Raw genomic sequence first — 16366 nt, 5'->3', positions numbered from 1 at the left:
ATGTAATGTAAATGTAACACATAGAGCTACTGTTGCACACACACTCAAGGAGCTGACTCTTTCCATGGAGACTGTGAGCTCAGAGTAGGCCATGGGAACCTTTTAGTCACAAGCCTGTTGTGACTCTCATTTTTACTCTATGTCCTCTTTCACAGTGCAATTACCCGAAAAATCCTGCCTGGATGTGACTCTTAAAAATCCAAGAGCAAGAGACCTGTTCCTTAGCAAAACGGCCGTGCTGGAGTGTGTGATCGCTGGGGGAAATGTTACAGATGTTGAGGCAGCCAATTTTAACTGGACGGTGGATGGTAAAGAAAAATCCGGAGCAAAAGAGCATCAAATTGATTCGCTGAGGAGGAGCAGTGTCCTGTCTATCAGAGCAGATGAGTGGGAATCCGCAAAATCCGTGGAATGCTCTGTCAAGCAGAATAACGGTGTTCGCGTCAAAAAGTCTATCAAAGCCAAAACTGGAAGTAAGTGACTTAAAGACAGTTCATTAAACAGCTCATTAAATTGTTTCCATATGGGGAAAAAACAAAATCGTAAACTTAAAGACCAGCAGAAACCTAAAAAAAAATGGAAAACTTTTTCATACTTTTATGTGGTTCACCTATGCTTATAATAGGAAGTAACTTCAATTTCTACTGGTTTATACAGCTGTATATGTTTGGTAGAGCCAATTTACTGTCTAAGTATCTTGTTGAAGGGTATATTTACATTTATTTATTCTTCTGCATTTACATTTGCATTTATTTATTCTTCCTTTTTCAGACTTTCCAAAACCTGTTGTCTCCATTCTTGTGCAAGAGGATAAGGACATTGCTAAGAAATGGCTGAAGTTGGTCTGCCTGGTGACTGCCTCCTTTGAAAGTGACATCTATGTTGCATGGAAGAAGGGTGAAGGACCGTATGAAGAAGGCCTAACTGGTGAGCCAGTGACAACTGGCAGCATCAACTCTGTCACCAGCATCTTTACCATCTCGAGAGAAGACTGGGACAAAGACACACAGTTCAGTTGTGCAGCTGCACAATCCTTCTCGAAGAGTTATGAGAGCCCTATCTCTAAAAGCACTTCTAAATCACATGGTAATTCATTTGAATGTCCTACTGTAACATTGTAGTGCAGCAGTTTGTGGGTGAGCAAGAACCACAGTCAAAAGATGTACTGGTGTAACAAGCAAGATTCTTGGGAAAGTCATGTAGAGTTAGTGCTTTAGAACTACTGATTGGAGTCATAGTGGGCTTGGAAATGTAGATTTCATGTGGTTCCTGTTCACCCAGTGCGGCAGACACCCTGCCTCGCGTACCTTGTGTACTTTGCAAATGTCTTCTCCGTGTTGTCCTGTTCGTAGTGTTTCAGATGTCTTTGTCGAGTTGTTCAAACCCAATTTTTAATTAACTAATCAATGAGCTACTTACTCCATGGAGCGCTTTTGGGACAATATTTCACGTAATAGTGTGTGAAGTTCCTTTTTGGTGTTCTGTACTGGTCCCAAAATATAAATTAACATGCTTTTGTGGTGTTCTTATTTTCTAAATGTTCTAGGCAAATTTACACACCTTAAAATGAGACGTAAAGCACAAAGCCCTAAAGTAATTAGGCCAAAGTAGTTGTTTGTATTGTCTCTGTACGTTGTGTGGTGAACATGTTGACGGATTTCCTGTCCTGTTGTTTTGTGAAATAATAAGTTCGAAGTCACCCATAGTGTGCGAGTAACACAGTGGCAGTGTTTCACTCGTGTAGGGTTGAGTAATTCATTGTAAGCAGTGTATTTCGCACTGTAAGTTACCTTGGGTGAATGAGGTGTGGGCTGATAACACTACATAGTGTTCTTTGGGAGTGGCTTCCTAGAAAAGAATCTGCTAAACAATGTAATGTAAATGTAACACATAGAGCTACTGTTGCACACACACTCAAGGAGCTGACTCTTTCCATGGAGACTGTGAGCTCAGAGTAGGCCATGGGAACCTTTTAGTCACAAGCCTGTTGTGACTCTCATTTTTACTCTATGTCCTCTTTCACAGTGCAATTGCCCGAAAAATCCTGCCTGGATGTGACTCTTAAAAATCCAAGAGCAAGAGACCTGTTCCTTAGCAAAACGGCCGTGCTGGAGTGTGTGATCGCTGGGGGCAATGTTACAGATGTTGAGGCAGCCAATTTTAACTGGACGGTGGATGGCAAAGAAAAATCCGGAGCAAAAGAGCATCAAATTGATTCGTTGAGGAGGAGCAGTGTCCTGTCTATCAGAGCAGATGAGTGGGAATCCGCAAAATCCGTGGAATGCTCTGTCAAGCAGAATAACGGTGTTCGCGTCAAAAAGTCTATCAAAGCCAAAACTGGAAGTAAGTGACTTAAAGACAGTTCATTAAACAGCTCATTAAATTGTTTCCATATGGGGAAAAAACAAAATCGTAAACTTAAAGACCAGCAGAAACCTAAAAAAAAATGGAAAACTTTTTCATACTTTTATGTGGTTCACCTATGCTTATAATAGGAAGTAACTTCAATTTCTACTGGTTTATACAGCTGTATATGTTTGGTAGAGCCAATTTACTGTCTAAGTATCTTGTTGAAGGGTATATTTACATTTATTTATTCTTCTGCATTTACATTTGCATTTATTTATTCTTCCTTTTTCAGACTTTCCAAAACCTGTTGTCTCCATTCTTGTGCAAGAGGATAAGGACATTGCTAAGAAATGGCTGAAGTTGGTCTGCCTGGTGACTGCCTCCTTTGAAAGTGACATCTATGTTGCATGGAAGAAGGGTGAAGGACCGTATGAAGAAGGCCTAACTGGTGAGCCAGTGACAACTGGCAGCATCAACTCTGTCACCAGCATCTTTACCATCTCGAGAGAAGACTGGGACAAAGACACACAGTTCAGTTGTGCAGCTGCACAATCCTTCTCGAAGAGTTATGAGAGCCCTATCTCTAAAAGCACTTCTAAATCACATGGTAATTCATTTGAATGTCCTACTGTAACATTGTAGTGCAGCAGTTTGTGGGTGAGCAAGAACCACAGTCAAAAGATGTACTGGTGTAACAAGCAAGATTCTTGGGAAAGTCATGTAGAGTTAGTGCTTTAGAACTACTGATTGGAGTCATAGTGGGCTTGGAAATGTAGATTTCATGTGGTTCCTGTTCACCCAGTGCGGCAGACACCCTGCCTCGCGTACCTTGTGTACTTTGCAAATGTCTTCTCCGTGTTGTCCTGTTCGTAGTGTTTCAGATGTCTTTGTCGAGTTGTTCAAACCCAATTTTTAATTAACTAATCAATGAGCTACTTACTCCATGGAGCGCTTTTGGGACAATATTTCACGTAATAGTGTGTGAAGTTCCTTTTTGGTGTTCTGTACTGGTCCCAAAATATAAATTAACATGCTTTTGTGGTGTTCTTATTTTCTAAATGTTCTAGGCAAATTTACACACCTTAAAATGAGACGTAAAGCACAAAGCCCTAAAGTAATTAGGCCAAAGTAGTTGTTTGTATTGTCTCTGTACGTTGTGTGGTGAACATGTTGACGGATTTCCTGTCCTGTTGTTTTGTGAAATAATAAGTTCGAAGTCACCCATAGTGTGCGAGTAACACAGTGGCAGTGTTTCACTCGTGTAGGGTTGAGTAATTCATTGTAAGCAGTGTATTTCGCACTGTAAGTTACCTTGGGTGAATGAGGTGTGGGCTGATAACACTACATAGTGTTCTTTGGGAGTGGCTTCCGAGAAAAGAATCTGCTAAACAATGTAATGTTAATGTAACACATAGAGCTACTGTTGCACACACACTCAAGGAGCTGACTCTTTCCATGGAGACTGTGAGCTCAGAGTAGGCCATGGGAACCTTTTAGTCACAAGCCTGTTGTGACTCTCATTTTTACTCTATGTCCTCTTTCACAGTGCAATTGCCCGAAAAATCCTGCCTGGATGTGACTCTTAAAAATCCAAGAGCAAGAGACCTGTTCCTTAGCAAAACGGCCGTGCTGGAGTGTGTGATCGCTGGGGGCAATGTTACAGATGTTGAGGCAGCCAATTTTAACTGGACGGTGGATGGCAAAGAAAAATCCGGAGCAAAAGAGCATCAAATTGATTCGTTGAGGAGGAGCAGTGTCCTGTCTATCAGAGCAGATGAGTGGGAATCCGCAAAATCCGTGGAATGCTCTGTCAAGCAGAATAACGGTGTTCGCGTCAAAAAGTCTATCAAAGCCAAAACTGGAAGTAAGTGACTTAAAGACAGTTCATTAAACAGCTCATTAAATTGTTTCCATATGGGGAAAAAACAAAATCGTAAACTTAAAGACCAGCAGAAACCTAAAAAAAAATGGAAAACTTTTTCATACTTTTATGTGGTTCACCTATGCTTATAATAGGAAGTAACTTCAATTTCTACTGGTTTATACAGCTGTATATGTTTGGTAGAGCCAATTTACTGTCTAAGTATCTTGTTGAAGGGTATATTTACATTTATTTATTCTTCTGCATTTACATTTGCATTTATTTATTCTTCCTTTTTCAGACTTTCCAAAACCTGTTGTCTCCATTCTTGTGCAAGAGGATAAGGACATTGCTAAGAAATGGCTGAAGTTGGTCTGCCTGGTGACTGCCTCCTTTGAAAGTGACATCTATGTTGCATGGAAGAAGGGTGAAGGACCGTATGAAGAAGGCCTAACTGGTGAGCCAGTGACAACTGGCAGCATCAACTCTGTCACCAGCATCTTTACCATCTCGAGAGAAGACTGGGACAAAGACACACAGTTCAGTTGTGCAGCTGCACAATCCTTCTCGAAGAGTTATGAGAGCCCTATCTCTAAAAGCACTTCTAAATCACATGGTAATTCATTTGAATGTCCTACTGTAACATTGTAGTGCAGCAGTTTGTGGGTGAGCAAGAACCACAGTCAAAAGATGTACTGGTGTAACAAGCAAGATTCTTGGGAAAGTCATGTAGAGTTAGTGCTTTAGAACTACTGATTGGAGTCATAGTGGGCTTGGAAATGTAGATTTCATGTGGTTCCTGTTCACCCAGTGCGGCAGACACCCTGCCTCGCGTACCTTGTGTACTTTGCAAATGTCTTCTCCGTGTTGTCCTGTTCGTAGTGTTTCAGATGTCTTTGTCGAGTTGTTCAAACCCAATTTTTAATTAACTAATCAATGAGCTACTTACTCCATGGAGCGCTTTTGGGACAATATTTCACGTAATAGTGTGTGAAGTTCCTTTTTGGTGTTCTGTACTGGTCCCAAAATATAAATTAACATGCTTTTGTGGTGTTCTTATTTTCTAAATGTTCTAGGCAAATTTACACACCTTAAAATGAGACGTAAAGCACAAAGCCCTAAAGTAATTAGGCCAAAGTAGTTGTTTGTATTGTCTCTGTACGTTGTGTGGTGAACATGTTGACGGATTTCCTGTCCTGTTGTTTTGTGAAATAATAAGTTCGAAGTCACCCATAGTGTGCGAGTAACACAGTGGCAGTGTTTCACTCGTGTAGGGTTGAGTAATTCATTGTAAGCAGTGTATTTCGCACTGTAAGTTACCTTGGGTGAATGAGGTGTGGGCTGATAACACTACATAGTGTTCTTTGGGAGTGGCTTCCGAGAAAAGAATCTGCTAAACAATGTAATGTTAATGTAACACATAGAGCTACTGTTGCACACACACTCAAGGAGCTGACTCTTTCCATGGAGACTGTGAGCTCAGAGTAGGCCATGGGAACCTTTTAGTCACAAGCCTGTTGTGACTCTCATTTTTACTCTATGTCCTCTTTCACAGTGCAATTGCCCGAAAAATCCTGCCTGGATGTGACTCTTAAAAATCCAAGAGCAAGAGACCTGTTCCTTAGCAAAACGGCCGTGCTGGAGTGTGTGATCGCTGGGGGCAATGTTACAGATGTTGAGGCAGCCAATTTTAACTGGACGGTGGATGGCAAAGAAAAATCCGGAGCAAAAGAGCATCAAATTGATTCGTTGAGGAGGAGCAGTGTCCTGTCTATCAGAGCAGTTGAGTGGGAATCCGCAAAATCCGTGGAATGCTCTGTCAAGCAGAATAACGGTGTTCGCGTCAAAAAGTCTATCAAAGCCAAAACTGGAAGTAAGTGACTTAAAGACAGTTCATTAAACAGCTCATTAAATTGTTTCCATATGGGGAAAAAACAAAATCGTAAACTTAAAGACCAGCAGAAACCTAAAAAAAAATGGAAAACTTTTTCATACTTTTATGTGGTTCACCTATGCTTATAATAGGAAGTAACTTCAATTTCTACTGGTTTATACAGCTGTATATGTTTGGTAGAGCCAATTTACTGTCTAAGTATCTTGTTGAAGGGTATATTTACATTTATTTATTCTTCTGCATTTACATTTGCATTTATTTATTCTTCCTTTTTCAGACTTTCCAAAACCTGTTGTCTCCATTCTTGTGCAAGAGGATAAGGACATTGCTAAGAAATGGCTGAAGTTGGTCTGCCTGGTGACTGCCTCCTTTGAAAGTGACATCTATGTTGCATGGAAGAAGGGTGAAGGACCGTATGAAGAAGGCCTAACTGGTGAGCCAGTGACAACTGGCAGCATCAACTCTGTCACCAGCATCTTTACCATCTCGAGAGAAGACTGGGACAAAGACACACAGTTCAGTTGTGCAGCTGCACAATCCTTCTCGAAGAGTTATGAGAGCCCTATCTCTAAAAGCACTTCTAAATCACATGGTAATTCATTTGAATGTCCTACTGTAACATTGTAGTGCAGCAGTTTGTGGGTGAGCAAGAACCACAGTCAAAAGATGTACTGGTGTAACAAGCAAGATTCTTGGGAAAGTCATGTAGAGTTAGTGCTTTAGAACTACTGATTGGAGTCATAGTGGGCTTGGAAATGTAGATTTCATGTGGTTCCTGTTCACCCAGTGCGGCAGACACCCTGCCTCGCGTACCTTGTGTACTTTGCAAATGTCTTCTCCGTGTTGTCCTGTTCGTAGTGTTTCAGATGTCTTTGTCGAGTTGTTCAAACCCAATTTTTAATTAACTAATCAATGAGCTACTTACTCCATGGAGCGCTTTTGGGACAATATTTCACGTAATAGTGTGTGAAGTTCCTTTTTGGTGTTCTGTACTGGTCCCAAAATATAAATTAACATGCTTTTGTGGTGTTCTTATTTTCTAAATGTTCTAGGCAAATTTACACACCTTAAAATGAGACGTAAAGCACAAAGCCCTAAAGTAATTAGGCCAAAGTAGTTGTTTGTATTGTCTCTGTACGTTGTGTGGTGAACATGTTGACGGATTTCCTGTCCTGTTGTTTTGTGAAATAATAAGTTCGAAGTCACCCATAGTGTGCGAGTAACACAGTGGCAGTGTTTCACTCGTGTAGGGTTGAGTAATTCATTGTAAGCAGTGTATTTTGCACTGTAAGTTACCTTGGGTGAATGAGGTGTGGGCTGATAACACTACATAGTGTTCTTTGGGAGTGGCTTCCTAGAAAAGAATCTGCTAAACAATGTAATGTAAATGTAACACATAGAGCTACTGTTGCACACACACTCAAGGAGCTGACTCTTTCCATGGAGACTGTGAGCTCAGAGTAGGCCATGGGAACCTTTTAGTCACAAGCCTGTTGTGACTCTCATTTTTACTCTATGTCCTCTTTCACAGTGCAATTGCCCGAAAAATCCTGCCTGGATGTGACTCTTAAAAATCCAAGAGCAAGAGACCTGTTCCTTAGCAAAACGGCCGTGCTGGAGTGTGTGATCGCTGGGGGCAATGTTACAGATGTTGAGGCAGCCAATTTTAACTGGACGGTGGATGGCAAAGAAAAATCCGGAGCAAAAGAGCATCAAATTGATTCGTTGAGGAGGAGCAGTGTCCTGTCTATCAGAGCAGATGAGTGGGAATCCGCAAAATCCGTGGAATGCTCTGTCAAGCAGAATAACGGTGTTCGCGTCAAAAAGTCTATCAAAGCCAAAACTGGAAGTAAGTGACTTAAAGACAGTTCATTAAACAGCTCATTAAATTGTTTCCATATGGGGAAAAAACAAAATCGTAAACTTAAAGACCAGCAGAAACCTAAAAAAAAATGGAAAACTTTTTCATACTTTTATGTGGTTCACCTATGCTTATAATAGGAAGTAACTTCAATTTCTACTGGTTTATACAGCTGTATATGTTTGGTAGAGCCAATTTACTGTCTAAGTATCTTGTTGAAGGGTATATTTACATTTATTTATTCTTCTGCATTTACATTTGCATTTATTTATTCTTCCTTTTTCAGACTTTCCAAAACCTGTTGTCTCCATTCTTGTGCAAGAGGATAAGGACATTGCTAAGAAATGGCTGAAGTTGGTCTGCCTGGTGACTGCCTCCTTTGAAAGTGACATCTATGTTGCATGGAAGAAGGGTGAAGGACCGTATGAAGAAGGCCTAACTGGTGAGCCAGTGACAACTGGCAGCATCAACTCTGTCACCAGCATCTTTACCATCTCGAGAGAAGACTGGGACAAAGACACACAGTTCAGTTGTGCAGCTGCACAATCCTTCTCGAAGAGTTATGAGAGCCCTATCTCTAAAAGCACTTCTAAATCACATGGTAATTCATTTGAATGTCCTACTGTAACATTGTAGTGCAGCAGTTTGTGGGTGAGCAAGAACCACAGTCAAAAGATGTACTGGTGTAACAAGCAAGATTCTTGGGAAAGTCATGTAGAGTTAGTGCTTTAGAACTACTGATTGGAGTCATAGTGGGCTTGGAAATGTAGATTTCATGTGGTTCCTGTTCACCCAGTGCGGCAGACACCCTGCCTCGCGTACCTTGTGTACTTTGCAAATGTCTTCTCCGTGTTGTCCTGTTCGTAGTGTTTCAGATGTCTTTGTCGAGTTGTTCAAACCCAATTTTTAATTAACTAATCAATGAGCTACTTACTCCATGGAGCGCTTTTGGGACAATATTTCACGTAATAGTGTGTGAAGTTCCTTTTTGGTGTTCTGTACTGGTCCCAAAATATAAATTAACATGCTTTTGTGGTGTTCTTATTTTCTAAATGTTCTAGGCAAATTTACACACCTTAAAATGAGACATAAAGCACAAAGCCCTAAAGTAATTAGGCCAAAGTAGTTGTTTGTATTGTCTCTGTACGTTGTGTGGTGAACATGTTGACGGATTTCCTGTCCTGTTGTTTTGTGAAATAATAAGTTCGAAGTCACCCATAGTGTGCGAGTAACACAGTGGCAGTGTTTCACTCGTGTAGGGTTGAGTAATTCATTGTAAGCAGTGTATTTTGCACTGTAAGTTACCTTGGGTGAATGAGGTGTGGGCTGATAACACTACATAGTGTTCTTTGGGAGTGGCTTCCTAGAAAAGAATCTGCTAAACAATGTAATGTAAATGTAACACATAGAGCTACTGTTGCACACACACTCAAGGAGTTGACTCTTTCCATGGAGACTGTGAGCTCAGAGTAGGCCATGGGAACCTTTTAGTCACAAGCCTGTTGTGACTCTCATTTTTACTCTATGTCCTCTTTCACAGTGCAATTGCCCGAAAAATCCTGCCTGGATGTGACTCTTAAAAATCCAAGAGCAAGAGACCTGTTCCTTAGCAAAACGGCCGTGCTGGAGTGTGTGATCGCTGGGGGCAATGTTACAGATGTTGAGGCAGCCAATTTTAACTGGACGGTGGATGGCAAAGAAAAATCCGGAGCAAAAGAGCATCAAATTGATTCGTTGAGGAGGAGCAGTGTCCTGTCTATCAGAGCAGATGAGTGGGAATCCGCAAAATCCGTGGAATGCTCTGTCAAGCAGAATAACGGTGTTCGCGTCAAAAAGTCTATCAAAGCCAAAACTGGAAGTAAGTGACTTAAAGACAGTTCATTAAACAGCTCATTAAATTGTTTCCATATGGGGAAAAAACAAAATCGTAAACTTAAAGACCAGCAGAAACCTAAAAAAAAATGGAAAACTTTTTCATACTTTTATGTGGTTCACCTATGCTTATAATAGGAAGTAACTTCAATTTCTACTGGTTTATACAGCTGTATATGTTTGGTAGAGCCAATTTACTGTCTAAGTATCTTGTTGAAGGGTATATTTACATTTATTTATTCTTCTGCATTTACATTTGCATTTATTTATTCTTCCTTTTTCAGACTTTCCAAAACCTGTTGTCTCCATTCTTGTGCAAGAGGATAAGGACATTGCTAAGAAATGGCTGAAGTTGGTCTGCCTGGTGACTGCCTCCTTTGAAAGTGACATCTATGTTGCATGGAAGAAGGGTGAAGGACCGTATGAAGAAGGCCTAACTGGTGAGCCAGTGACAACTGGCAGCATCAACTCTGTCACCAGCATCTTTACCATCTCGAGAGAAGACTGGGACAAAGACACACAGTTCAGTTGTGCAGCTGCACAATCCTTCTCGAAGAGTTATGAGAGCCCTATCTCTAAAAGCACTTCTAAATCACATGGTAATTCATTTGAATGTCCTACTGTAACATTGTAGTGCAGCAGTTTGTGGGTGAGCAAGAACCACAGTCAGAAGATGTACTGGTGTAACAAGCAAGATTTTTGGGAAAGTCATGTAGAGTTAGTGCTTTAGAACTACTGATTGGAGTCATAGTGGGCTTGGAAATGTAGATTTCATGTGGTTCCTGTTCACCCAGTGCGGCAGACACCCTGCCTCGCGTACCTTGTGTACTTTGCAAATGTCTTCTCCGTGTTGTCCTGTTCGTAGTGTTTCAGATGTCTTTGTCGAGTTGTTCAAACCCAATTTTTAATTAACTAATCAATGAGCTACTTACTCCATGGAGCGCTTTTGGGACAATATTTCACGTAATAGTGTGTGAAGTTCCTTTTTGGTGTTCTGTACTGGTCCCAAAATATAAATTAACATGCTTTTGTGGTGTTCTTATTTTCTAAATGTTCTAGGCAAATTTACACACCTTAAAATGAGACGTAAAGCACAAAGCCCTAAAGTAATTAGGCCAAAGTAGTTGTTTGTATTGTCTCTGTACGTTGTGTGGTGAACATGTTGACGGATTTCCTGTCCTGTTGTTTTGTGAAATAATAAGTTCGAAGTCACCCATAGTGTGCGAGTAACACAGTGGCAGTGTTTCACTCGTGTAGAGTTGAGTAATTCATTGTAAGCAGTGTATTTTGCACTGTAAGTTACCTTGGGTGAATGAGGTGTGGGCTGATAACACTACATAGTGTTCTTTGGGAGTGGCTTCCGAGAAAAGAATCTGCTAAACACACACACACACACACACACATTTTCAGAACCGCTTGTCCTATACGGGGTCACGGGGAACCGGAGACTACGCGGTAACACAGGGCACAAGGCTGGAGGGGGAGGAGACACACCCAGGACGAGACGCCAGTCCGTCGCAGGGCACCCCAAGCGGGACTCGAACCCCAGACCCACCGGAGAGCAGGACTATGGTCCAACCCACTGCGCCACCGCATCCCCCTCATCTGCTAAACAATGTAATGTAAATGTAACATATAGAGCTACTGTTGCACACACACTCAAGGAGCTGACTCTTTCCATGGAGACTGTGAGCTCAGAGTAGGCCATGGGAACCTTTTAGTCACAAGCCTGTTGTGACTCTCATTTTTACTCTATGTCCTCTTTCACAGTGCAATTGCTCGAAAAATCCTGCCTGGATGTGACTCTTAAAAATCCAAGAGCAAGAGACCTGTTCCTTAGCAAAATGGCCGTGCTGGAGTGTGTGATCGCTGGGGGAAATGTTACAGATGTTGAGGCAGCCAATTTTAACTGGACGGTGGATGGTAAAGAAAAATCCGGAGCAAAAGAGCATCAAATTGATTCGTTGAGGAGGAGCAGTGTCCTGTCTATCAGAGCAAATGAGTGGGAATCCGCAAAATCCGTGGAATGCTCTGTCAAGCAGAATAACGGTGTTTGCCTCAAAAAGTCTATCAAAGCCAAAACTGGAAGTAAGTGACTTAAAGACAGTTCATTAAACAGCTCATTAAATTGTTTCTATATGGGGTAAAAACAAAATCATAAACTTAAAGACCAGCAGAAACCTAAAAAAAAATGGAAAACTTTTTCATACTTTTATGTGGTTCACCTATGCTTATAATAGGAAGTAACTTCAATTTCTACTGGTTTATACAGCTGTATATGTTTGGTAGAGCCAATTTACTGTCTAAGTATCTTGTTGAAGGGTATATTTACATTTATTTATTCTTCTGCATTTACATTTGCATTTATTTATTCTTCCTTTTTCAGACTTTCCAAAACCTGTTGTCTCCATTCTTGTGCAAGAGGATAAGGACATTGCTAAGAAATGGTTGCAGTTGGTCTGCCTGGTGAATGTCTCCTTTGAAAGTGACATCTATGTTGCATGGAAGAAGGGTGAAGGACCGTATGAAGAAGGCCTAACTGGTGAGCCAGTGAAAACTGGCAGCTTTAACTTTGTCACCAGCATCTTTAACATCTCAAAAGATGACTGGGACAATGGCACACTGTTCAGTTGTGCCACTGCACAATCCTTCTCGAAGAGTGATGAGAGCCCTATTTCTAAAAGCACTTCTAAATCACATGGTAATTCATTTGAATGTCCTACTGTAACATTGTAGTGCAGCAGTTTGTGGGTGAGCAAGAACCACAGTCAAAAGATGTACTGGTGTAACAAGCAAGATTCTTGGGAAAGTCATGTAGAGTTAGTGCTTTAGAACTACTGATTGGAGTCATAGTGGGCTTGGAAATGTAGATTTCATGTGGTTCCTGTTCACCCAGTGCGGCAGACACCCTGCCTCGCGTACCTTGTGTACTTTGCAAATGTCTTCTCCGTGTTGTCCTGTTCGTAGTGTTTCAGATGTCTTTGTCAAGTTGTTCAAACCCAATTTTTAATTAACTAATCAATGAGCTACTTACTCCATGGAGCGCTTTTGGGACAATATTTCACGTAATAGTGTGTGAAGTTCCTTTTTGGTGTTCTGTACTGGTCCCAAAATATAAATTAACATGCTTTTGTGGTGTTCTTATTTTCTAAATGTTCTAGGCAAATTTACACACCTTAAAATGAGATGTAAAGCTCAACGCCCTAAAGTAATTAGGCCAAAGTAGTTGTTTGTATTGTCTCTGTATGTTGTGTGGTGAACATGTTGACGGATTTCCTGTCCTGTTGTTTTGTGAATTATGACTGATGTACCCTTTTCCCACATGTTTATTGTATTAGTTTGCCTTCATGTTGTTGTGTTGCCTTTGTCTGATGACTTGTAGCCGTGCTGCTGTGGAAATGCACACCTTAGACCAGCACGATTTTACTAAAAGAAACTGCTGTCAGTAAAAAAAAATAAAAGTTACTGCAAATGGGACAGTATGTTTTCTGTGCAAAAGCAGAGATATGTGGAGATTTAACCTGATACACCTTGTAGCAAGGCAATTTTCTAATATAAGGGGCAAAGCCAGATTTCCAACAATGCAAATTCATAATCAGTTTCAATGAGCATACTTATGAATTATTCTCTTTAACATTTAATTCATGTTCTTGGGATTATTTCAGTGCAGCATAAAGCATTTATATGAACATCAAATGTATATGAAAAAATTAGCATATATAATGTATATGTCAGAACAAAGCTTCATCCCAGAAAACTTATCGAGATGGAGATGCCACCATATAAAAAATGTTTGCACAGAAACAAAAAAAAACCCATTAAAAAAATCAAAATGAATATTAATATTAAGTATCATTACAGATATCAAATATCTTATTGCCAAGAATTCGTGATGATGGATCACTCTCTCACTGAAGCTGTAAAACATAAAAAATAAAGGCACAGAATATAAGTACTGAAAAAGTGAAATTCTGAGGACACAAAAAGTGCAGTGCTGTGAAATGGCATCACACACAAAAACAACACTCCCACCTCATTTGTGTGAACAGTTACTGCCTGTCAAGCTGCTGTTGTCACGTGTGTGTTGCAGTCACTGACAAACTAAATGTTTTCACATCTTTGACTGTCCTGCTTACGGACAAACCTGCGCTCTGTTACGTGTTGCGTTTTTGTAGGTATTACCCATCTTTTCACAGTGCAAATTTATAAAGTGTGTCTGTGTCATTGTGTACGGGAACCATCATGCATGTTCCCGAAAAGTGTCTAGGAGTTGTGATCATGTGCGCATCTTTGTGTTTTTGGAGGGCGTTTATACTTGACGAGGTGAGACTAGTACAGTGTTCCTTGAGAAGGGGTCCATATAGAGTCTAACTCTGTTTGTTCTGACCCCAGTGGGACAGGAAGAGAAATACCCCGAAGTGTGTGTGGACGAGGCCATTCCGGACGTGAATGAGTCCGACAGCCCGTGGTACACGGCCCTCTCCTTCATCATCCTCTTCCTCTTCACTTTAGTATACGGTGCCTTTGTCAGCCTGCACCAGGTACAGCTTGTGTTCATCTCCAGAGTTTTAATGCAATGACATCTTATCCACTCACACGTTGCTGTCTTGGCCCAGTGTTTTTAACTCAGTCTTCCTAGTAAAATACATACATACACTCTCCAAACCGCTTGTCCCATACGGGGTCACAGGAGCCTACCTGGTAACACAGGGCATAAGGCCAGAAAGGGAAGGGACACAGCCAGGATGTGATGCCAGTCCGTCACAAGGCACCTCAAGCGGGACTTGAACCCCAGACCCAACGGAGAGAAAGACCGTGGTCCAACCCACTGCGCAACTGCACCACCGCACCCCTGGTTCTCGTAAAATAGTTTGTGGTATATTTTGTGTCTAATTTGTGTTTGAATTATTTATTTCAGGTGAAGCAGTGATTTCAACATCAAAGTGAAGAAGAAGCGGCGCAAATTAGCAACCATTAGCATTTCCATAAAATGTATATCTGAAGACCAGTCCTTGGTGTGTCCCCTCCCCCTCTGACCTTATGCCCTGTGTTGCCGGGTAGGCTCCGGTTCCCCGCGACCCCGTATGGGACGAGCGGTTCCGAAAATGTGTGTGTGTGTGTATATCTGAAGAATCCAGTACAATTATAAAAAAAACTCTGCTGTATTTTTTGTAACATAATATGTACAAGATGTATTATACACAAGTGACAAGGAGCTGAAGTTGCAATGATGCTTTTGTATTTGTAGTCAAATTCGAGTAAAATAATGTGTCAAGCAAATTTACTTTATAACAAGATTCACCTTTTTTGCTGTTTCAGTGTAATTAAAAATATTTGAAATAAAAATCTCACAATCAATTCAATTCCTGAATTGAAAAAGTTTACCTTTGGAATCTGTTACTTTCTCAGAATTAGGTTTGTTTAACGGGCACAGCTGGTAGTGTAGTGGCTAGAGCTGATGCCTTTAGACCTGAAGATCACAGGTTCACCTACTGCTACACTACCCTTGAGCAAGGTACTCATCCTAAAATTGCCTAGCTGTATAAATAATTGTAACCTCAACATTGTAAGTTGCTTAGGGGAAAAACATCAGCTAAATGAATCAATGTAAACTTGACAGCAGTGCAGTGGACTGAAGGGGTCCTTGCAGTGCCAGTGCCTTGGGTGTGTGTGGTTCAGAATAAGAACATAACAGCTTATCTCAAAGAACAGTCACATTTAAATAATGTCTTAGCTGAGGCTTCTACATAAAAACTGAGACTTTACCAAAGTTATTCAAATCATATATGACTCAAGACTACTGCATTTAGGACCCTCTTGAGACATAAACCAAGATCAGACTACACCCTAAATTTTCTGCTTCCCTCCACAATTAAAAACCCTCAAAAGAAAAAACACTGGCCCTGAAGTTATGATTTCTTTTTTGTTCCAAAAATGTATTGCAAGGTATCTCTTGACCTAAAATGTATGTAATCTTTTTAACTGGGCTGTTTATACAACAAACATCCTAATTAACAATGCAAAACAGAATATTTCATGATTCATACAGTTTAAGCAAGTCTTCCTCAGGACCTATGTGATGACTGTAAGGCAGAGAAACCACTGGGGAGCTGAAGTACCTGTTTATTCACACCTTCACACACATTTACACATGCTTTGTATAATCATCGGATGAAGAACCAGCAACACTGGTTTCTGTCTTTCTAGTACAACTCAGGGGAATTAAAAGAAATGTAAATTGTGCTAAAATAATGCGTAGAGGGGAAGCTACACCCACCCACATCCCTGCACCTGCTGCCATGAAACTTCTCAACCGAAGTTTAGAAACTTCCTCGAAAGATCAGCAGCCGCCTGTAGTTTGGACACACCTGTTCAAAGAAAGGGTGTTTATTTTTCATATTTCTACATTTTAGAACAGTGAAGTCATCAAAATATGACCAAAACACAAATGTGGTCTTAGGTTGTTTCAAGGGTCCACCCTTTACCTGATGGCAGCTTTGCACACTCTTGACATTCTCTCATCCAGCTT

The 16366-nt window shown here is 40.8% G+C and overlaps 1 protein-coding gene across 1 annotated transcript in view; it reads left to right on the top strand.

The window, feature by feature from the left end:
* The window catches only part of LOC108933940 (uncharacterized), a 64602-nt gene extending 49694 nt beyond the window's left edge, over window positions 1-14908 (top strand). The window contains 16 exon segments of the mRNA XM_029250356.1: window positions 156-473; window positions 772-1086; window positions 2026-2343; window positions 2642-2956; window positions 3896-4213; window positions 4512-4826; window positions 5766-6083; window positions 6382-6696; window positions 7636-7953; window positions 8252-8566; window positions 9506-9823; window positions 10122-10436; window positions 11608-11925; window positions 12224-12538; window positions 14230-14378; window positions 14756-14908. Of these exon segments, the coding sequence (XP_029106189.1) occupies window positions 156-473; window positions 772-1086; window positions 2026-2343; window positions 2642-2956; window positions 3896-4213; window positions 4512-4826; window positions 5766-6083; window positions 6382-6696; window positions 7636-7953; window positions 8252-8566; window positions 9506-9823; window positions 10122-10436; window positions 11608-11925; window positions 12224-12538; window positions 14230-14378; window positions 14756-14767 (4592 nt within the window). The 3' untranslated portion in view covers window positions 14768-14908.
* The last annotated feature ends 1458 nt before the right edge of the window (window positions 14909-16366 follow it).

Source organism: Scleropages formosus, chromosome 3 (genome assembly GCF_900964775.1).
Source record: "Scleropages formosus chromosome 3, fSclFor1.1, whole genome shotgun sequence".
Taxonomy (NCBI): Eukaryota; Metazoa; Chordata; class Actinopteri; order Osteoglossiformes; family Osteoglossidae; genus Scleropages; species Scleropages formosus.
Note: the sequence above shows the minus strand (reverse complement) of the source record. Positions and strands in the feature narration are given on the sequence as shown.